We start from the raw sequence: 23,250 nt of genomic DNA on the forward strand, positions 1-23,250 counted from the left end.
ATATCATGGCTAAGGCCATCGCCGCCAACGGTCGACCTAGATTCGACTAAGGTGAGTAAACGACTCGACGACAGTCGAAGTCGCCTACATGGCTAAGGCCATCAATTATATCATGGCTAAGGCCATCGCCGCCAACGGTCGACCTAGATTCGACTAAGGTGAGTAAACGACTCGACGACAGTCGAAGTCGCCTACATGGCTAAGGCCATCAATTATATTATGGCTAAGGCCATCGCCGCCAACGGTCGACCTAGATTCGACTACGGTGAGTAAACGACTCGATGACAGTCGAAGTCACGTACATGGCTAAGGCCATAAATGATATTATGGCGAAATCCATCGATGCCGATAAGTCGACCGAGCTCGACTACGACGGCAAGTAACTCGATGACAGTCGAAGTTACGCACATGGCTAAGGCCATCAACGGTATAATGGCTAAGGCCATCGATGCCGATAAGTCGACCCAGCTCGACTATGACAGTGAGTAACTCGATGATAGTCGAAGTTGCGCACACGGCTGAGGCCATCAACAATATTAAGGCCGAAAATAAAAGGTACAAAAAGAAAAGAATAACAGCAAAAGTATAACTTCCATTATCATCAAAAATACATGTACAAAAGGACCATTTACGTCTCCAAATACAGCAAAACAAAATGAATACAAGTCCTAAGGGGCTTCGCCATTCTGTTCACCGCCCCCCGTCGGACCGCCATCTCGTCCACCGCCGTCCTCGGCCTTATAGGCCGCAGAGATCCAAGAGCCGGATTCTAGACGGTTAACGTCTTCGGAGTTATAGCCCGCCCGGTCTGGGAAATCAGAACTATACCCACAAGTTTCACGGGCGACACGGGCTATGCGTCGTTGCTCTTGAACCTCCGCCTCAGTAGCTCGACCTGCAGCTAAGAACTCCTCGAATACGACCAATCTGGCCTCGGCGTACACCCACATATCATGCGCCTCACGATGCGCATCCTCATCAGGCCTTGGTGCAGCAGTCCGCTTGAGGACTTCAATCTCAGCCGCCTTGGCATCGAGTTCGGTGGTCATAGCGGCAACCTTGATCCGCAAATCAGCAGCTTCCGCCGCTACCCCACGGCCAACCTCCAATCTTCTTCCTTAGACTAAAGAAGAGTCTCCAGCTCAATGTTCCGAGCCAGGGCGATCATCAGTTGCTCGTCGATCTGCTCCAGCTCGGCCACCCTCTGTTTCAGCTGGGCCTCCGACTGCTCCAAACCCTCACGGAAAACCCGAAATTCCGGGTCCTGCTTGAGTAGGTCCGCCAGCGCCTGATGCTTGACGCGGCACCGCCGATATTTCTTTACCACCTTGTTAAAGGTCCGCCTTCCTTTGCGCTCGCTGCCCCCTCTGTACCTCCAAGATGAGAGTCTAAAAAAGAGGAAAAGGAGGAAAGGCAAGTCAGTATGCATCAAAAATTACTTTACGGTACATGAAGAAAATCAAAAAGTACCTGCAAGGCCGCGCCGGCAACCCTCCGGGATAGTTCCCCGTCGCTAACCCCTTTTAACATTTCACGCTCAGCAGCCACACATAGCAGNCTACTCTGTCCACGTTTTGTCATGATTACACTACGTAAGAAACGAAACACCGACGATAGGAAGTGTGGTTTCAACAGAAGTGGGAGAGTCCCTCACGAAATAACGGTTACAGGGAAGAAAGTCAAAGGAGTAAATCAGAAAATGCTTTCCGAAGGCTTGAAAGTTGAATCGAATCGAACCTCTCTCCTACTTATAGGGATAAGTTGCACAGAAATCGAAGAGTCATGATTCAAAACGTGCGCGGGAAACCAAAATGTCACATCATCCTCTGAACCGCCTCGGGGGCAAATATAATAATGATGCATACAGGCGATGGCGTCATTCCAAAAAGGAAGTCGCGCGTCAGTGGCTCAACAACGTCATATATTTCACCTCATTCATATTGCCGTCCCTAGTCGAGGTCAAATTCTCCTAAGCCGAGGTTCGCATTTCCGCCCATCGAAGACGCCCACCGAATGCGTCTACAACGAGCGGAGAGACTAACTGTATAGGGTCAAATTTGACCCTAAGCATCTCTACGCCAGTGGGTACGCCCAGTGAGTATACGCCGACTAACGTAGCGGGTACGACTCGAACGTGGGGACAAAAGCGACATCGTTTAGGACTCAGTGTCTTCACTAGGGAGACATTACCTGTCTTTGTAACTTTTTGATTCTTTCGAGGAAGGTCTCTTATTATATAAAGGAGACCTTCACATTGTAAAGGGGGGATTCTGATCTAATACAACTCTCTCATTTTTCTGGCTTTCTCTCTCTATCTCTACCTCAAACGAACGTATCTTACTGAGCTCATATTATCACTTTGCAATACTAGATCTACAACGATAATATCATCTTTGCATCTCTAGGTTTATTATATTTGATTACGATTTACCCTTTTCTTACTTTTAATTATTTTCTAGCTTACAAAGTATATTGTTAACTTTTGAGCCAAACAGATCATATTTTCAAAGCTATTCTTTTGTGAGATGAATAGTGACCGAAAAAAGTAGACTAGTATAAATACATCTAACTTCACATTCGTATCATATTTTGGTAAAATGAGGTGTGAAATCAGTCAGCCGTGTAGTTTAGGTGTTTAAGGAAATTTTTTACAAGTTGAGGGGGTAAAGTATATTTTGAGCCTTGTAATCTAAGTTGAGTGAGAAGAAAGGAGAATTGGTGTTTTTGTTCTCTTAATGGGCGTTTGGACACAAGAGTGAAATTTTTTTTCAAGTGAAAATGGTATTTGAAAATTAGAATTATGTTTGGATATAGATATAATTTGGGTTGCTTTTGAGTTTTTGTGAGTGATTTGAAGTGAAAATTTTAAAAATTAGTTTTTTGAAGTTTTTTAAATTTTTGAAAAATTCCGAAATTCATTTTCAAATGAAAATTGAATATTTTATGGCGAAACACTAATTTTCAAAAAAAGTTGAATTTTTTTCGAAAAAAGTAAAAAAAAAATTATGGCCAAATGGGCCCTTATTCTTACGGAAAAGTTAGAAGAGAGAAAAAGACTCTTGTTAATTTTATTTCTTATCAAAAAAAAAATTAATACACAGGGAGAGTAAAAAGGAAAGGGAAATGGGTAGGGAATTATAAGATGTGTAATCATAATCCATATAGCCATCCAACTGTACTACTAAAATCCTCTCTACTAGGAATGGAAGACAAAACGAGATTTTGTTTTCTTTTTTTTTTTTTTGGTTGTAAACAGGAAATTTATTAGAAACTAAGTAGTATTACATAGATCATTCCCAACCATTCCATTGGGATCGAAACTGAGAGATGTTACAAAAGCACTAGAACTAATAACTGCATTAATATTCCCCATACTAGCTAACTTAATACAGGATTCCTCCGATATAAGTCTAAGGTAGGATTTCCCCACTGCATCATCCTTCTTTGCTGCCTCCACCGCTGGAGTAGGTGCATGATGGATGATTGTTTTATTCATATTCCTAAGCTTTTTACTGTCTTTTGCCAAGAGGTGTGCCACTGATTTGCTTCTCGGAAGTTATGTCTGAGCAGTGGGATCCCCAACTGGGCCATTGACCACCTACATGAAGAGATAATATGGTTATAAATTTGATGATCAGAATTGAGAAGATTTATTACCTCTGTTGAGTCCGTTTCGATTTCAAGATGATAGAGCTTAAACTGTACAACAACTCTTAGACCTGTTTCCAGTGCAAGAAGCTCAGCTTGAGTGTTGCTAATGACATTAGAGAGTCTTTGAAAACCTATAATCCATTGGCCATGACTGTCGCGTATGACTCCTCCCAAGCCACCAACGTTATTATTTATATTATAAGCACTATCACAGTTAAGTTTGCAGGATCCTATGCTAGGTTTGTGCCAAATGATGGTGATGTTTTCGACATTTAAGGAGGGGTGTTGGGTACAGGTAAGGTACTTAAACTCAGAAGCTTTGTTAAGAGTTTGCATGACTGAGACATCTTTAGAGTCATTGTTAACGTTATTGCTATTGCGATTGAGCCATATATGCCAAAGGCCGTAAGCATAGATATCCTCCAATCCAGCGAGGGAAAAGATTTAATAGGTTGCATGAGTCTAATAGAATCGAGCCAATGTAGATTAGTTAAGTTTGGAGGGGAGATACCTAAGCTTTCCCAGAATCTTATAGCTATGGGGCATGTCTTGAAGATGTGTGTGATATCTTCTTTATCTTTTCTACAGGTTGGGCAAAGGTCATCGATATTAAGGCCTATGCAAAGGAGATATGACCTAGTGGGAAGCTTTTTATGATAGCAAAGCCAAAGAAAGAAACTTATTTTCCTAGGGATTTTTAGCTTCCAAATCCAGGAGATGTTTATTGAGGGATCCTTAGAAGGTGTGAGAAGGCTTATAGCTGATTTACTGCTAAAGATTCCGCTAGTCGTGAGAAACCAGTATGTCTTATCATTGGGGCTAGAACTTTTTGTATGAATGCTTTGTATGGCATCCTTGATATTACTAGAAATAGAAAAGGAGAGGTCATTGAAATTTCATTTGTGGTTGACTAGGATATCCCTTACTAGCATGCTTTCTTCTTTAATGGGAAGGGGGCCTTGGATCAAAGTTCTAAGAGGGGGGAGGTTAGAAATCCACTTGTTATTCCAAAGTTTAACACGGTCTCCTTCACCTATATTCCATGCTAGGCCTTTATTACATAGGCTCCATCCATGCACAATGTTCTTCCATATGAAGGTGGAATTCTTTGGGGATGTTTTATTGGAGTATTGGTTAATAAGAACCTTAGCCCAAGGGGCCATTGTATTATTATAAAGGCCCCATGTAAGGTTGGCTAATAAACCCTTATTTTTTATGTTGGCTTTGACTAAGCCAATTCCCCCTATCCCCTTAGGAGTGGTAACCGTATCCCAATTTATAAGGTAGAGACATTTTCTTTCCTGGGTAGTATCCCATAGGAAATTTCTTTAGAGGCGATCCATGTGTTTAAGGGTTTGTTTGGGTAGTTGAAAATATTGCATGACATGATTTAGAATATTACTAAGAGTGGATTGTATTAGAGTTGCTCGCCCCGCTAGGTTTAGACAATTAATTTTCCAATTACCAAGCTTAGTTCTCATGTTATCAAGAATATAAAGGAAGTCCTTAGGCTTAGGAGCTTTATCAATTATCGGAAAACCTAAGTATTTACCAAAATTATTGCTAACTGAAATGTTTAGTAATTTGGAAATTTTTTCTTGAAGAGGTTGAGGACAGTTACTAGAAAAAAGGATCTTTGATTTTTGTAATTGATTTTCTGTCCCGATAGAATACAAAAAGTAGAGAGGGTATTAGAGATGGTGGCACAAGATTTGTTATTAACGTTGGCCATCAACGTAAGGTCGTCTTCAAAGAAAACATGAGATAGGTCTGGACCTCTTGGATTTAATTTAATGGGGTCCCAATTAGCACAATCGACTTGGTGATTTATATATCTGGATAGCATCTCAATGTAAAGGACGAAAATGTAAGGAGAAAGAGGATCACCTTGACGAATGCCTCTAGTAGGCTTGAAATAGTTTGTGCAAGTGCCGTTGATGAGAATATCAATGTTAGTAGCGGTAATACAATTCATAATAAGATTGGTGATTTTTGGAGGAAATTTAACGTATACAAGAGTTCTGTAAATAAACGACCATCCAGATAATCGAAGGCCTTTTCTAAGTCTAATTTAGTAATCATGTTAGCCTTAAACCCTTACATTTTCTTGAACTTGTTGAGCACTTCCTGAATAATAATGCTATTATCACACGCCCTTTTATTCTTAATAAAGCTAGTTTGAAAAGGGCTTATGATCTTAGACATGAAGGGTTTAATTCTATTAGCAATTATTGTATTGGGAAAAATTAAGTTCATATATAGAATTGATTGAAAAGTGACATGTCACGACACGTAGACTGGTCAAAAGATGATAATTGGCAAAGAATAGATAAAGAGGCACGAGCTACAACAGGCACGGGCAGGAATTCAAGAGATTCAAGGAAGATAAATGCTCGGACCTCTTTATGATCGAAGGTCGAGCTAAGAGAATGAACCTGATAGTAAAAAAGGGTATAGATACGTATTGTCAGTAATCAATAGGCATTAATTACGAAAAACGTTAGGGAATCTGTACTAAATCAAAATATGATTACCATTTATAACGTTACATTAAATGCTATTGATTGTCAATAATGGCTCTATTATGACAGAAATAAAACGTATTACCTAGAGATAGCTATAAAAAGGGGAAAACTGATCATTTGTAAGGGGACAAAATATTATTGGAATACATAGATTTACTTTGCTTTCTATTCAGCTATTTTTACATCATTTATTCCTATTTTTATTTGATTATCAGTAACCCGAGTTCTTCTTGAAATAAGCTTTAATCAAAATTCTTATTTTTGGTTAAACAAATTGGTTCCGTTACCGGGAATCTGATAATCTATTCTTTCCTAAATTAACCTTTTTTTTGTCATATCAACCATGTCAAATGTTAATGAGAACAACCAAAGAACCCATCAACTCCAGGAGAATCCATAAGATGATCGTACCCCAATCCCTTCCCCACCAAGCTCTCCTCGACAATCTCGGGAGGGAACTCCTGATGTATCTCAATTAAATGCAAATGCTCAATTGGAAAACGATGAGGCTATCGACGAAGCTTTGCAGAAGTTAATCGCTCAACAGGTCAGCAAAGCTCTTGAGGCTTTCGCTAACCAATTGTCGGTTGCACCACCAACTCAAACCCCAAATAACAACACTTTGGAGAACCCTCGTTCTGGACTTGTTAACTCGGGCAGTAGTGGAACCCCCAGCGAGTCTCGAGATGGAGAACCAGGTAACATACTCAATTCTGATTTATAAAATTTAGTATTAACTTTGCAGAAACAGCTCAAGGAGCAAAGTGACTGCATAGAGCAAATACCTGGAGTACCGCCTGTAATTAAGGGAGTAGATATGGACAAATATTCGCAATAACCTTGGAAGCCAAGAGCTGCTCCTCTCCCAATTCCTAAGAAATTCAAGATGCCCGATATTCCAAAATACGATGGAACAACTGATCCACGAGACCACGTGACTGCATTCAAAACTGGTGTAAAGGGAAATGACTTGACCAAACAGGAAATTGAATCAGTATTGGTCAAAAAATTCGGTGAAACACTCACTAAGGAGCATTAACATGGTATTCTCTTTTACCCGAAAATTCTATAAATTCTTTTGCTGAGCTTGCAGATTCATTTATCAAAGCACATTCGGGAGCTCAAAAAGTCAAAAAAAGAATGGAAAATATTTTCAAAATAAAACAAGGAAATTCAGAGTTGCTCAGGGAATTTGTAGACAGATTCCAGCGTGAAAGAATGACGTTGCCACCCGTACCTGATAACTGGGAAGCTATAGCATTTACCAGCAATCTAAATGAGAAGAGTTCGGAGGCCACGAGGCGACTCAAGGAAATCCTACGGGAATTTCCAGCAACAACTTGGAATGACGTTTACAACAGATACAGCATGAAGCTGCGGATAGAAAAAGATACTATTACACACCTTCAAAAGGAAGAGAGGGTAAGTTCAAAGCATGCTAAAACTGAAAAAAGGTTTGGGAAAAATAGATACGAGGCTTACATGGGACCAGCGGGAAAAGACTCACGATCGAAACAGGATAACTCAAGGTACGATCGTAGGTCGAGAGATAGAGAATCAGGTTCATCTTAAAGGTTCAGAAAAGAGCGGGACACGCGGGAGATACACGGTGATGATAGAAGCTCTAAGGCGATGATTGGCGGTTACAGTTTCAATGTAAGCATTTCAGAATTAGTAGCGGTATTAAGTAACATGGGTGATAAGGTGCGGTGGCCAAAAGAAATGAGATCAAATCCAAATAGGCGTAACCCTGATCACTGGTGTGAATTTCACAATGATCATGGTTATAAAACGGCAGATTGTAGATTGCTACAAGGTGAGGTAGACCATTTATTAAAGCAAGGATATCTTACCGAACTATTTGGCGAAAAAGGTAAGCAAGCGTACATGAAGAACAGGCAGGAGCCCCCTAAACCTCCTTCTCCGGAAAGGACCGTTGACGTTATAAACGGGGGCGAAGAATTAACGGTGTGACATATACGGCAGCCAAGAAAATTTCTAAAGTTACAGTTACACACGGGAAGCGGGTCCGACATGTTTTGGAGGAAGAAAGCATTACATTTGATGATGCAGACGCGGACGGCATACCAACTCCACACAACGATGCACTGGTAATATCTCTAATTGTACATGATACTAACATACAACGAGTTTTGATTGACCCAAATAGCTCCGTGAACATCATTTTGCTAAGAGTATTAAGCGAGATGCAAGCTGAAGATAAGTTAGTACCCAAGGCACATACTTTATCTGGCTTTAATAATTCTAGCGTCGTAACAAAAGGAGAAGTAATACTTACAACTTCGCAGAAGGAGTTATCAAAGATACTAAATTTCAGGTGGTAGAGATGGATATGGCTTACAATATGATTCTCGGGAGACCATGGATTCACGAAATGGACGTTGTGCCATCTACCTTACATCAAGTCATCAAATTCCCATCACAATGGGGAATCCGTCAAATCTGTGGTGATCAACAAACACCTAGAAGCATCAACTCTGTAGAAGATTCAAGCACAAAAAACGAAGAAAAATAGCAATTACAGAATCCAGTTGAGGATGACAAGCCACAAAACTAGATGGGCAAACAGATATGGACTCACGACCTGATTTCATCCAAGAACCAGAAGAAAATGAAAATATCAAAACAACGATTGAAGAGTTGGAGGTTGTAGAATTATTCGAACAAAAGCCTGAGAGGAAAGTTTACATTGGGGCCAACTTAAGCCACGAAATGAAAGGTAAGTTGATCGAATTTTTGAAAACTAACGTAGATTGCTTTGCCTGGTCCCATTCTGATATGACAGGGATACCCCCAGAGGTAATGACTCACAAGTTAAATGAGGATCCATCATATCCACCTATCAAACAAAAGAAGAGAAAGCAGGGGTCTTTCAAAAATCAAGTGATTCAAGATGAGGTCCAAAAACTTTTTAAAATAGGCTCTATCCGCGAGGTAAAGTATCCTAATTGGTTAGCTAATACTGTAGTGGTACCAAAAAAGAATGGCAAATGGCGAGTTTGTGTAGACTACACCGACCTTAACAAAGCTTGTCCTAAAGATTCTTTTCCATAACCACATATAGATCAACTGATTGATGCTACTGCAGGACATGAATTGTTAAGCTTCTTAGATGCATATTCAGGGTATAATCAGATTAAAATGGATCCCCTAGATGAGGAAAAAACTTCATTTATAACAGACAGGGGGACTTACTGTTACAAAGTAATGCCCTTTGGTCTCAAAAACGCTGGTGCCACGTATCAAAGGTTGGTGACCAAGATGTTTCAGGAACATCTAGGAAAAACTATGGAAGTTTACATAGATGATATGCTTGTCAAATCTCAACAATCAGGGGACCATATACCACATTTGTTTGATACATTTCAGATCTTACGAAAGTTCAATATGAAGCTAAATCCCGAGAAATGTGCATTTGGCGTCTCATCAGGTAAGTTTTTGGGTTTTCTTGTTTCTAACCGTGGTATTGAAGTAAATCCCGCGCAGATCAAAGCCATTGAAGAAATTCCTGACATGCTTACAAATAAGAAGGAAGTGCAGAGACTAACGGGAAGAATTGCAGCCTTGGGGAGATTTATTTCTAAGTCTTCAGAAAAATGCTTTAAATTCTTTTCAGCTCTTAAAAAACAAGATCAGTTCGAATGGTCTGAGGAGTGTCAACAAGCACTCAAAAACTTGAAGACGTACCTGTCAAATCCACCGTTGCTCGCAAAACCAAAAGATGGGGAAAGGTTGCTTGTCTATTTAGCTGTTTCAGAAGTAGCGGTAAGTGCTGTTTTGGTTCGTGAAGACCAAGGTAAACAGTCTCCAATTTATTATGTTAGCAAATCATTATTAGATGCGGAAACACGGTATCCTCAACTAGAAAAACTAGCACTTGCATTAATCATGGCATCTAGAAAATTAAGGCCTTATTTTCAATGCCACCCTATCTTTGTAGTGACTGCTTATCCCTTGCGTAATATATTACACAAATAGGAACTATCGTGTAGGTTAGCCAAGTGGGCCATAGAATTGAGTGAATATGACATCACATATCAACCTAGAACTGCAACAAAATCACAGGTGTTAGCAGACTTTTTGGCCGATTTTAGTCAAGGGATGCAACTAGAAGCAGAAAAAGAACTACAAGTATTCAATGGATCTAATCTAGGAACCTGGACCTTATTTACTGATGGCTCATCAAATGTGAAAGGAGCAGGTCTGGGAATTGTTTTAGTACCACCCACGGGTGAAACCATACGACAAGCTATAAAATGGCATCCTGTGACTAACAATGAAGCAGAGTATGAAGCTGTGATTGCAGGTTTAGAACTGGCACGCGAACTTGGCATAGAGCAGGTCGTAATCAAAAGCGATTCGCAGCTTGTAGTTAATCAGATGCTGGGGACTTATACAGCCAGGGAGGCAAGAATGCAGCAATATCTGGAGAAGGCACGAGATCTGGTGAGACAATTCCAAACCCGGAAAGTTGTGCAGATACCACGAGAGGAGAATGTTAAGGCAGACGCCTTAGCTAATCTTGCATCTGCGGCAGAAGTAACAAATGATGAAAATATTTCTGTAATACATCTATTCCGTTCAGTATTTGATCAAGATAAAAATGAAGTAAATTTCAATAATTTAACTTGGGATTGGAGGAACGAGATTGTCGCTTTTTTGCAGTATGGAACTGTCCCTGAAGACAAGGAAAAAGCTCACGCACTTCGTAAAAAAGTTGCTCGCTACTGTTTAAAGCAAGGCAATCTTTATCGTAAAATGTTCGGTGGTCCTTTAGCAAGATGCCTCGGATCTTCTCAAACAGATTATGTGATGAGAGAAATACATGAGGGACATTGTGGAAATCATGCGGTAAGATCTTTAGTGAAAACCATGATTAGAGCAGGCTATTATTAGCCCAAAATGGAAGAAGAAGCGGAAAACTTTGTAGCTAAATGTGACAAGTGCCAAAGATACAGTAACAATATGCATAGACCCATAGAATTGTTACATCCAGTCATTGCACCGTGGCCTTTTATGAAGTGGGGGATGGATATCGTGGGTGCACTACCACAAGCAAAAGGCAAGGCGCGCAAATCACGGAGTTTTTTCAAAGTTGGCAAATCAAAAGGATTACCTCAACACGTTATCATCCGGTGGGTAATGGACAAGCTGAATCGACGAATAAAGTCATTATCAACAATATGAAGAAACGATTGGAGGAATCTAAAGGCAATTGGCCAGAGGTGTTACCTGGTGTTTATGGGCTTATCACACAACAGCAAAAATAAGTACGGGAGAAACACCATTTTCACTGGTATATGGAGCTGAAGCCTTGATCCCAGTCGAGATAGGGGAGCCGAGCACGAGATATACACAAGCAACTAAGGACTCCAATGAAGAAGAAATGCGAATAAACTTAGATTTACTTGAGGAAAGGAGGGAAGCTGCGTTAATCATAATGGCAACACAAAAACAGGTTATGGAAAGATATTATAATCGGAAAGCTTGCCTAAGATACTTCAAAATTGGGGACTTCGTACTCAAAAAGGTTTTTCAATCCACGAGAGTGGCTAACGCGGGAAAGTTAAGTCCAACTTGGGAAGGACCTTATAAGATTCACGGTATCGCAGGAAAGGGAGCATACGAGCTGGAAACAATGGATGGTAAGATTTTACCTTCACATTGGAATACCGGTCATCTGAAGAGATATTATTTCTAAGGAAAAGAAGTATCCACGGGCAGGTACCCTCATTTTCGAATTTTATTTTTTGAATTATTAAAATTTTACTAACGATTTTAGATGATAGGAAAAAAGCTAACCCATACTAAATGATGAGTCACGACCTGCAAGACACGCGGAAAAATATAAATTCCCGATCTAGGGTTACAATTTATTCTGATAGAAATTCAAACGGATTTAGCAGTCTTCATCTATAATCGCATCTCCGAGTCCCGTATGTTTTTTCCTTTTCAAGAAAAGGACCAAATAAGAGGAATAAACAAGTGCTCGAGATTTCATACTTCAAAGCTCAAACACTTGGGGGACTATATAATATACGGCATACGTATAAAGAAGGCAAAGAAGACTAAGAAGATAGTCGAAAGTACAATTCAAAGCCTCAAAGTCTACTCATCGAATGAGTCAAGTTCAGAGCAAAGTCACGAGCCAAATAACACAAAGCCATTCGAAAAACCTTGTAGATTTAAAAAATTAGGTTAAAGGAAATGTATAGAAACAGGTTGCAAAGGAAAACCTTGAGTTATATTTTCTCTTTTGAAATCTGTTGTAAAAGAAAACAGTTACGAGAAAAGTTATAAAAGTTATTTGAACACATGTAAGATATTGTTTGAACTCGACAAAGTTCAAATGAAAATTTTATCAAAGTTATTTCAAGAAACATGTGTGTTCCTCTTTCTTTTATCGTATATTTACACCATTATGAAGTTGAGACGTCTTCTTCATTAAGTGTCGAAAATAAAAGGGCCCTCTTTTATAAAAATCATGTGTGATTTTAACATCCACGAAGTTAATAAAGCATTTCATGAAACAAAAATGCAAAAAAGGGTAAAACATAAACCCACGAATTAATTAACAAGTCCTTAAGTATAAAGGCAAAAACGAGCGAAACAAAAGCTCAAAATAACTAAGTTAAACAGAAAACTTCTTAATATTAAAAAGCTCAGACTAAGTACAAACTTAGTCATAAACTATTTGTCCTTTATACAAAAGTGCCCCGAAAAGATATGGGGACTTATCTTTTCAGAAAAACCCCAAATGGGACCGGGGTTACAACCACATTCCACAAAGAAAAAAAAAGAGAAGTAACATATCATAAACTTTTCACTGAGGGGCTGAAGAAGGATCTGAAATAGAGTCATGAGCAGCAGAAGGTTCGGGATGGCTTGAAGGAGTTGGAGCATCCACCGTACCCATTTCATCTTCGATGTGCTCGGGAATATCAGCCATGGGAGAAGGAAAGTCTTGGCCTTGCTGAGTTTTTTCAATAGTCTATTTTATTTTGGCTAACTCGGCATCCAAACTAAAGCCCTCTTGGCTAACTTCCATTAGGGTATCATGGCGGGTGTTTAGAATTGCCCAACTCACTTCAATTGCAGTCTTATCTTCAAGAATCTCGTAATCTTTCTCCCATTGATCAATCTCGTCTTTAAGTTTTTCATTTTCAGCCAGGACAGAATCATAAGAAGCTTGCAAAGAGCGATTGAAAAAGCTGACCTTGGTAGAAGACTCACGAAGATCTTCCTGGGTCTGAGAAAGTGTTTGTACGAGTTCACCAGCATAAGCTTCTTTCTTACTTAGCAAAGCCTTCAATTCTCTGATTTCTTCACTAGCTTTAGAAAGGTGCTCGGAGAAAGATGTTTCAAGGAAATTCTTGTCCTTATCAGCTTGACTCGAGCATGCCTTCTTGACTGTTAACTCTGAGCTTAAAACCTTCAGTTGCTGCTCCAAGGTACGCTTACTCTCTTATAACACTTCCATGTCAATTTGGAGACTCTCATACTACACCCTCCAGTTGTCCGCTTCAATTTGATAGTCATGCATTAATTGCTCTGTGTGGGAAACCCTATTCATCATCTCCGTGCCAACTAGATTGATCTAATATAAAAAAAGGGGTAAGAACAAAAAAAAAGTGAGGCAAAGTTTGAAAAAGAATACCTTTAAAGAAGATTGCACTATGTCATTCATCCAAGTCAAAGAGTTATGACTCTCAAGCTTGGCTTTCTCAACTGGACCAATCAGAGGTTTCAACCACACATCAGCCCGACCTGATTTCCTCAAAAGGTTACCGTCAGCAGGAACCTCGATGATAACTTGCCTCATAACTTCACCTCCACTTGAGGAACCAACCTCAGTGTGATGGACGGTTGTAGGAGGAACTGTAGAGGGAGTCAAAACAGCCTGGGGAGGAGCAGCAACGGCAACAGTCACGACTGGCAAAGAAGGTTTCACAGGAGCAGACATGGAAGAAGAGGCAAGAGGCACTTCATCAGAAATTGGACCCAAATTTTCATTATCAAACCCACGGGCAAAAAGCTGAGAAATAGAGTCACGAGCAGCCGCGGGAGTATCTTCATCGAAATCACCAAGGCGGCTTCAACAGGCTCGTGGGAAGAACAGAACGAGGGGGAGATGCTTCATCATCTGAAATAATGCGTCTTCTAGCTCGTGGCCTTTTTATCAAAGAACCCTCATCTTGTTCTTCCTCTTCTTCAGAATCTTGATCAGCGGAGGCCTTCCTTTTCGATGAAGAACCCAGAACAATCTCTTGGGCTTTCTCCAAAGAAACTTTGGAAGCTATGACGGCCTCAACACTTATGCCTCGAATCGGAAATCCTGATAAAAAAAAAGGATTAAAATAAGTTTTAAGGAAAGAAGTAAATAGAAATAAGAAGGAAAAGCACTTACCGTGAGTTTTCACTTTCTAACCAAACCGATGAGAAAGGTTTTTCCAAGATCTACCTTCCATCGGAGCAACACTTAACAACTTTTCTACCCAACCACGGAAATTGAGAATTTCATCAACAATTCCCATGGTTGCTGAAAAAGAAGAAGAAGTTAAAATGACAATCATCAAAAATAAAAAAGAGAGGCATAGAAAAGTTACAAAAGAAAACTCACGTGCATAATTCCATTTCTCAGGGAATGGAACATTTTCTTCACCCACTAAACCAACAGTGGGGGCAGCAACAAACCTGGCGTACCAGCCACGGTCCTTATCGTCCTCTGGGCTAACCAGAACTCTTTTGCTTCTCGCTACTAAAGTAAAAATTCCTTGACGGAAGAGTTTGGGAGAATAAAGATGAATTAAATGAAAGAAAGTAAAAGGCATGCCAACCATGTTGGCCAAATGCCTCAAACAAGCAACTGCCCTCCACACGATAGGGCCAATTTGACCTAAGCAAACATCGAAAAAACGACAGAATTCGAGGATAATCGGGTCAATAAGAGATTTGAAATTCAAAGTAAAAGGGTATGTATATACGAAAGAAAACCCCATTAAATAAGAAGTGATTCTTTGGTTTGCATTAGGAATTATAATGGGAAAATCATGACTCCATTGGCAATCCCTACGAACCACGAAAATCAAACCTTTAGTGATCTGAGTTGGGTAAATATCAGCACGATCTAAAGAAGACATAGAAGAAACTTGGTTTCTAATAGACTCTCTATCATTGTAGAAAGATAGTTCAGCGGGAACAATCTCATCTACCAAAGGTTTATGAAGACGTTCAGTGGGTTCTTTACCTCTAGATGAAGACCTTTGAGAAGGAGAACCTCTAGTTCTAGAAGGGGGTGTAGAACTTGTTGAAGGAAGAGAAGTGCCTCGCGATGATGGGGACCCTAAACTACGAAGTCTACCTCCTCTCCTACTCCTAACAGGAGCAAGAGGAAGGTTGTCAACGATGGGAACTCTCCTAGGGTTAGGGTTTGAAGAAGACATAGTAGTACGAGGAAGAAGGAAACAATAATTGAATGTTCTAAAACTTTTTGTGAGAAAGACAAAGGTGAAAACGTATATTTATACTCAAAAGCAATCGTCAAAGGAAAGGGTGTAATGATGGAAATGTCATAATGAGAACTGTCGTTTTGTAATTGGTGAAGTCGTAAAAAAGCCTTAAAAATGCTGAAAAGTTGCAGAACCAACCAGGAGATGCCACGTGTTGTGAATATTAAATGGAAGTGGCAAATGAAGCGTCAGTTCCAAAGAAGAATTAATGGCGGCAAATATTCCAGCTTTAATAAAATCCACTTCCCAAATATTCTATTGATGAATAAATGGCAAGTGGGGGGACTATCTGTATTGAGAAAAATTAAGTTCATATATAGAATTGATTGAAAAGTGACATGTCACGACACGTAGACTGGTCAAAAGATGACAATTGGCAAAGAATAGATAAAGAGGCACGAGATATAACAGGCACGGGCAGGAATTCAAGAGATTCAAGGAAGATAAATGCTCGAACCTCTTTATGACCGAAGGTCGAGCTAAGAGAATGAACCTGGTAGCACAAAAGGGTATAGATATGTATTGTCAATAATCAATAGGCATTAATTACGGAAAACGTTTGGGAATCTGTACTAAATCAAAATATGATTACCATTTATAACGTTACATTAAATGCCATTGATTGTCAATAATGGATCTATTATGACAGAAACAAAACGTATTACCTAGAGATAGCTATAAAAAGGGGAAAGCTGATCATTTGTAAGGGGACGAAATATTATTGGCATACACAGATTTACTTTGCTTTCTATTCAACTATTTTTTACATCATTTATTCATATTTTTATTTGATTATCAGTAACCCGAGTTCTTCTTGAAATAAGCTTTGATCAAAATCCTTATTTTTGGTTAAACAATTATCTTGGTAATTACTTTGTAGATAGTATTGCAAAGGCCAATTGGACGAAATCTTTTTAGAAGGTTTGCATTGGGCATTTTTGGGATTAGGCAGAGATGAGTATAGTTAAGAGGTTCAGGAATTGTTTGCTTATGGAAAATATCTTTTACATAGTTTATAAGAGAGTTCCCTACCACAGACCAAAACTTTTGATAGAAAAAAGGATGGATGTCATCCGGTCCTAGGGCTTTCATGGGTTTGAAAGAGAAAATAGCATTTGAAATTTCCTGGCTGGTGACAGGACTATCAAGAGTGTTAAGGTCCAGATTATCAAAAGACTTTGGGGAATTGATGATATCTGCCCTATTAGAAAATAAGAGGGAGGTGGTAAATATGTTTTCGAAATATTTAAGGGCGTGATTAGAAATTTCAGAGGGATCATCTATCCAGTTTCCATCTTCATTTTTGAAATGAGATATTTTATTATTTCTTCTACGGATTAAGGTCGAAATGTGAAAGAACTTTATGTTGGCCTCACCATTATTGAGCCAATTGACTCGTGACCTAAGTTTCCAAAAATCCTCTTCCATTCTAAGAAGATCATTATACTTCTTTATAAGCTGATTTTCAAGGTTTAGGAGAAAAATATTTTCCGGGTAATTATGAGAGTTTTGGATGCCTTTAATTCTTGACAGAAGTTTTCTCTTTTTCTTGAAAATGTTTCTAAAAACCTCTTTGTTCCACTTAGAGGCTTCTAGTTTAAAAATAGGGAGAGCATCTTCAAAAGTTCTATTATACCAGCAATTTTTCACAAGACTGGAAAATTGAAGGTGGGAACACCATATAGTTTCAAGCCAGAATGGCCTAGAGTTTGGAGGGATGAATTTAGGGTTAAGCCTAATAAGAAGTGGGTTATGGTCACTATATGTTCTAGGCAAGTGATCCACTATTGCATTAGGGTATTGATTGATCCAGCCCTCATTTACAAAGCATCTATCTAGACGTTCCATGATAAGATCATTACTCCTTTTCCTGTAATTAGTCCAGGTATATTTGGGTCCCTTAAATCCTAGGTCAAAAAGATTACAATTTTTAATCAAATTCCAAAGCCTAGTGGTTCTATTAAAATTGATCGGGCGACCCCCCCACCCCCCAATTTTTCATCTGATGAGAATACATCATTGAAGTCGCCTGTCACAAGCCAAGGAACTTTGTAATTATCATAGATGGTATTAAGGTTATGCCATATTAAATTACGTTTATAACTATTAGTGCTAGCATAGATTGTACTTAAGAGCCAAGGGCTTTGACTGGGAAGTACCTTGATCATCGCATGCAGTTCCTGATCCTCTCTAACTACCTTATCTACTGTAATCATGTTATGCATCCACATGATAGCAATTCCTCCAGAACGGCTATCAGCAGGAACCTCCATCATTTCAGAGAAGTTGAATTCATGTTGGATAGCAACATGATCATGCATACGAGTCTCTAAGAGAGCAACCAAACAGGGCCTATGGGTATCAATGATTTCCCTAAAATTTCTACGAAAGTTGGCATTGTTAGCCCCTCTCACTTTCTAAACTATGAAGTTAATTTGGACGAGTCATTTGTAAAGGCTGCATGTTGTGATTCCCCTGGTTCTCCTCCAAACGTAAAGGTGGGCCGTCCCTCAGAGAAGGGTTGAGCACCACCGCATATTTTCCTGCTGCTGGGTTTAGTGGAAGCCTGATGTCCATTGAGCATTTGAATAATGATGCTGGGCAATTGATGATAGACTTCTTGTCTCGCCTCTCCTTGTAGAGCAATATTGCTATTTCTCTGAGGTTTTTAAACTCTATTCGAGATTCCCTTACCTTGCTACTGCCTCCACTTCTCTTGGTAATGAATTTCCTATGTTTTGTATGTTGGGAGGTGGTTGTACATCCATTGGAGCAGGGATCTCCTAATTCTGGGGCATCACAGGATTGTTCACCTGCTGAATTTTGTTGGCTACTTGCCAGGCTAGAAAGATTGGATTCACATGATTTTGAGGTGGAAAAAAAGGTAGGTTTTCGAGAGGTTGATGCCCATAGGTCGGGTCGAAGTGAGCAGGAAGACCCCAATGGGCCTGCATGGCTTGGATTAAAGCTAGAGAAACATTTGGGGTGATTGGGCCCAAGATGTTGGTTAGCGAAGTTTGGTTGAAATAATTGTTCATTGCTAGTTTCATGCCCTCCATGATCAACTGGGCTAGGAAGTTTGAGTTCTGGAGGATTATGGCAACCTCCCGACCTTCTATCTCTAGACTGAAGGATGCCGCATGCCACAGAATTCCCCTTCCCAACCAAGATTGAGGTTGATGGTTCATTGGGAGAGGAGTGGTTGAGTAGATTAGGGGGTTGTTGTGAGGAGGAAGAGGAGGAAGGTTGTCCATTTGAGGGTGATTTAGGCGTGGAAGTCTGAGAAGGTTTGTTCTTCTTTGAAGAAGTAGTGGTAGACGAGGCATTATAAGTGTGTGAGGGGTTTATGAAATCAGGGGCTTCGTAGGGCACTTGAGTAATAGTATCTTGAGAGATAGATATGGAAGATTTACTATCGATTTGCATGGTTTCTGAGTGGGTTTGCGTAAGGCTTATAACCGTTGAAGGATTAGGGATGTCGTTTGCCATGAAATTATTTACTAGCTATTTAATATCCAAACCGTGGATGGTGGATGAATTGGAGAGATTGTGAGAAGCCAAGTGGCTGGTAGGGTTTTTATTAATGTTATCGTTAGCCACATGGAGGATGTGACCTTCCATGCATACCGGATTTTGCATAAAAATGTCGAAGGAGTATTTTGTCTGTTTTGGCTTAAAATGTTGTTTTGTATATTAGTAGTATATGTTAGAGGATTAGTATATGACGTGTCTAAAACATCAAATTTATTGCCTATGTCTAACTTAAAGTTTTTAGTAGTAGGATTAGGAGTAGTGCCTAAGGAGATCTTCTCTGTGTAGATTAGATTTTGGGTATTAATATATTTTTCAATAGTGGCATCAAATATTTTAGCTTTGATTCCAAAGCCATCCTTAGTGTCGGCATTCTTTGTGGAAGCTTTTGAGTGCAAATTGTCTTTAACGTGTTGATCTTTTTATTTGGAGAAGGAAAGCACCTTCCATTGGTCCTCCTCAATGTGAGTAGAGGGATTTCCTGTAGATTTCGGAGAAGAACCATTTGTGGGAGGATCTTTACAGACGTAGCCATAATTGGACTTAGTGTGACCTAATCTACCGCACCCTTTACAGAGAAAATTTTCTCCCTCATAGTGAATAGGGTGCTTATGAGAACCTATATAGATAAAGGGGCGGACAGGGTGTTCTAGAGGTAATTCAACACATAGTCTAGCATATCTACTTCTTAAAGTAGCGGAGGTGCAAGCATCTATTTTTAAGAGCTTGCCAATTTTATTACCAATTTTAGTAAGAATGGTACTATCATAAAACTCCATAGGGAGTTGGGGTAGTCTTAACCAAATGGCAGAGATGTTTAATTTTTCGTAGAAGCAACAAAATTAGGGACCCATTTTTTAACTGATAAATAACGATCATTGATGAACCATGATCCTTGATGAAGAGCTTTGGCCATGTTGGCTTCTTGAAAAAATTTAACAATATAGAAATCATTACCAAGATCAATGAGAGGAAATTGTTCTGTAGGTTTTCAATGCTCATGAAGCTTCTTTTTGAGATATTGATGAAGGATACGCTTACCAAATAATTTGATAATAACCGAGAACTTCCATGGTTTATATAGACGTTGCAATTCCTCGGTTGAGAGAACAATAGCATGATCTCTGGATGTTGAATCATCTTGAAGAGGAGTCGCAGGCAAGGCCTCATAGCAATCATTAGTAATGGGGAAAGAGGAAACGTGTTGTCCATGAATAAATTTTATTGGGTCTGGGGATAAGAGTTTATCCTTGAAAGAGGGCAATCTCTCATCTGCTAGTGATCTAGCATCAGCCAATGGATCTGGAGGATTTGGAGGTATAGATATGTCCATTAGGGTAGGGTCTAGAGTGTGTTGGGACATGGAATGAAGATGAGGTTAATTTGGAAGGGAAGTTAGAGAGAAGGAGAGCTTCTCTCACCAGATATTGTTTTCTATATTTGAATATCCAAGGAAAGTGAATTGCTTCTTCCTTTCTTTCTTTTTTTTCCTTTTTCAAACAACTTAAATTAAGAAGAGCTAATACCCTAAAACCCCCCTAAACTATTAAGTTTTTGTTAGTTTTTTATTTAAATTATTCGGTGTCCCCAAAACCCCCTGAACTATATTGCCATTCATATTAACCTAACCCCCCTCCTCCCCAGTTGCATTCTTAGAGGTGCATCTAGTACGCGCTCCTAATTGTCTAAAAATCGTGCCATGTAGCACTACACATGCCTATTTAACTTAGCCTAAAACCCGCCTAAACTATTATTTTTTTGTCAGTTACTTACTTAAACTATCTGGTGTCCTCAAAACTCCCCTGAACTATATTTTATATAGCACAATAATAATATAAATAAAGGCATATAATATTGCATTTCATAAAAGTCATCTTATATTACATAAAAAAGATTACACAAAATAAAATTCGCAAATAAAAAATTAATTGCCCAGCAATTACATTCTCTAATTTCATATTACATAAAGAAGGTTTAAGAGATTCGACTTTATTCTTTATAGAGTGTTGAGTTTAATACGAAGATTTAAATTGGTATTCTTTCAACAATATGTGTAAGACATGAAAGAAGACTAAAATAAGAAAGAGAATAAATAATTTCAGAGGAAACCCATATGGACAACTGAAGAAAGAAGGTAAAAAAATAAAGAAGAAGGTGAAAAACAAAGAAGAAAGATAAAAGAAAAAATAAGGAAGAATGGTGAAAAATGAGGAAGAAAGATGGATATAACTGAAATAAGAAGAATATTTATTACAAAAAATAAATTTGAAAGAGGGTTAGGCTGATTAGCCATTATTTTCTGTTAGGTGGGCTATTTTGATGGCTTTTTTCAGTTGTCACGCGCTTCCAAGCGAGTATTTACACTTGTTATGCCAGGTTAGCGACAAGAGGGTTTTAATACAACAACAATATAGTTCGGAAAATTTTGGGGACACCGAATAGTTTAAATAAAAAATTGCCAAAAATATAATGGTTTAAGGGGGTTTTAGGGTATTAACTCACTTAAGAAAAAGAAAAGAGGAAAGGTGCTATTCCTCACAATAAACGGAAAAAGTTAAACCAAGTATTGTTTAATTAGGTCAGTTGTTGACAGAAAATGTATTAGTGGGATGACTCGTCCAAGATATTTTCGGGAGTTTGGAAGCTGTCAACCTTAGGTTAAACAGAATGATTAAGGAGCCTTGTCTATCTTGTTTTGAGTGTAAGCTCCCTTAAGCATGCTTTTAATTATAAATTAATAAAAATGAGCCAACAATTCAAATAGGACAATGAGAACATTGAATATTGTGAAAGTAAATGACAACATCCTTGGTTTCCTTTCTGAATTCTGAGTTTGTATATTCCTGTCATAATAGTATTGTGCTTAAGAAATGAAAAGAAAGGAATTGTCAATTTTGTAGACTTAACTAATCCCATTTCATAGAAACTGATGGCAACTAAAATGAAGTTAAAAAAAAAAAAAAAGAAAGGGAGAGAAGAAAGTAATACACTCGGAGAACCAAAATTCCAAATATCTACCAAAAGATTGCATATAGGTGTATATGTAAACTAAAACTAAGAAAAATCTTTTATTGTACAACTTAGGCAAATTGGTGATCAAATTCTATGTGGGCTTTTTTTATAAACATCCCATATTAAAGAGCCAGATACGCTAACTTATTAAAGAAAATTCTTGGTTAAATTTTACAAAAGTGGAAACTTTGTAAGAAGAGCAATTTCTAAATTGGTGATCAAATTCTATGTGGACATTCTTATAAATATCCCATATTAAAGAATGATAAAATGCAAGGATTTGAAGGGGTAACAATGGGAGAAGCTCTGAGAAGAGAGAGACGTTTAAGAAGAAATGAACAATTGTTCTACTGAAGAAGAAGATCAGTACATTTTCTACACCTAACTACCATTAACTTAAGCTAACCCAATTGACAGCTCATTAACATCTGTCATTAACAGAAAGAAGAAAGAAGCGCATGACTAACTAACTATTACATGTGCTATATATGTGATGCTATTCTATATTACAATAAAGAACCATATACACTAACTTATTAAGAAAAATTCTTCTTTAAATTTTGCAAAAGTGGGAACTTGTAAGAAGGGTAATTTCTTTTCAATAGCGAACACTACTATGGAGAAGTTTCGTAGTAAGCCTAATCACACTTGACGATTATTGGAAGGCTAAAGTTTGTGACTTGAAAGAATTAGTTGAATAATTGAAAAGGGGGTAAATGCATCTCTAAATATGCTATTTTAGTGAAACCACCCAAGATTAATGAGGAGTTTACATATTGATAGTGCTTGTACACTTCATCCTGGGACAAGGATTGCTAAACTAAGCCTACTGGAGAGCAAATTGAGAGTGGGGAAAACACGCCATAAGTTTATATAGAACGTGACCTCCTTTTTTTTTGTCCTTAAAAAGTTAATATTATATTCGGTATTTGTGTTGGTCGAACGTAACAAATAGCTGGTGGAATTAGTCCAAGTGCGTGGAGTTAATCTGAATACCACCA

General features: G+C 38.7%; 1 protein-coding gene across 1 annotated transcript; it reads right to left on the reverse strand.

The window, feature by feature from the left end:
* LOC109235086 lies at positions 3,333-20,613 on the reverse strand. Its single transcript, XM_019401080.1, has 2 exons — positions 20,279-20,613; positions 3,333-3,598 (listed from the first exon to the last, which is right to left on the reverse strand). Exons 1-2 carry the CDS (start codon positions 20,598-20,600, stop codon positions 3,510-3,512), a joined length of 411 nt encoding a protein of 136 aa, XP_019256625.1. The 5' UTR covers positions 20,601-20,613; the 3' UTR covers positions 3,333-3,509.

Source organism: Nicotiana attenuata, chromosome 11, assembly GCF_001879085.1.
Source record: "Nicotiana attenuata strain UT chromosome 11, NIATTr2, whole genome shotgun sequence".
NCBI lineage: Eukaryota > Viridiplantae > Streptophyta > Magnoliopsida > Solanales > Solanaceae > Nicotiana > Nicotiana attenuata.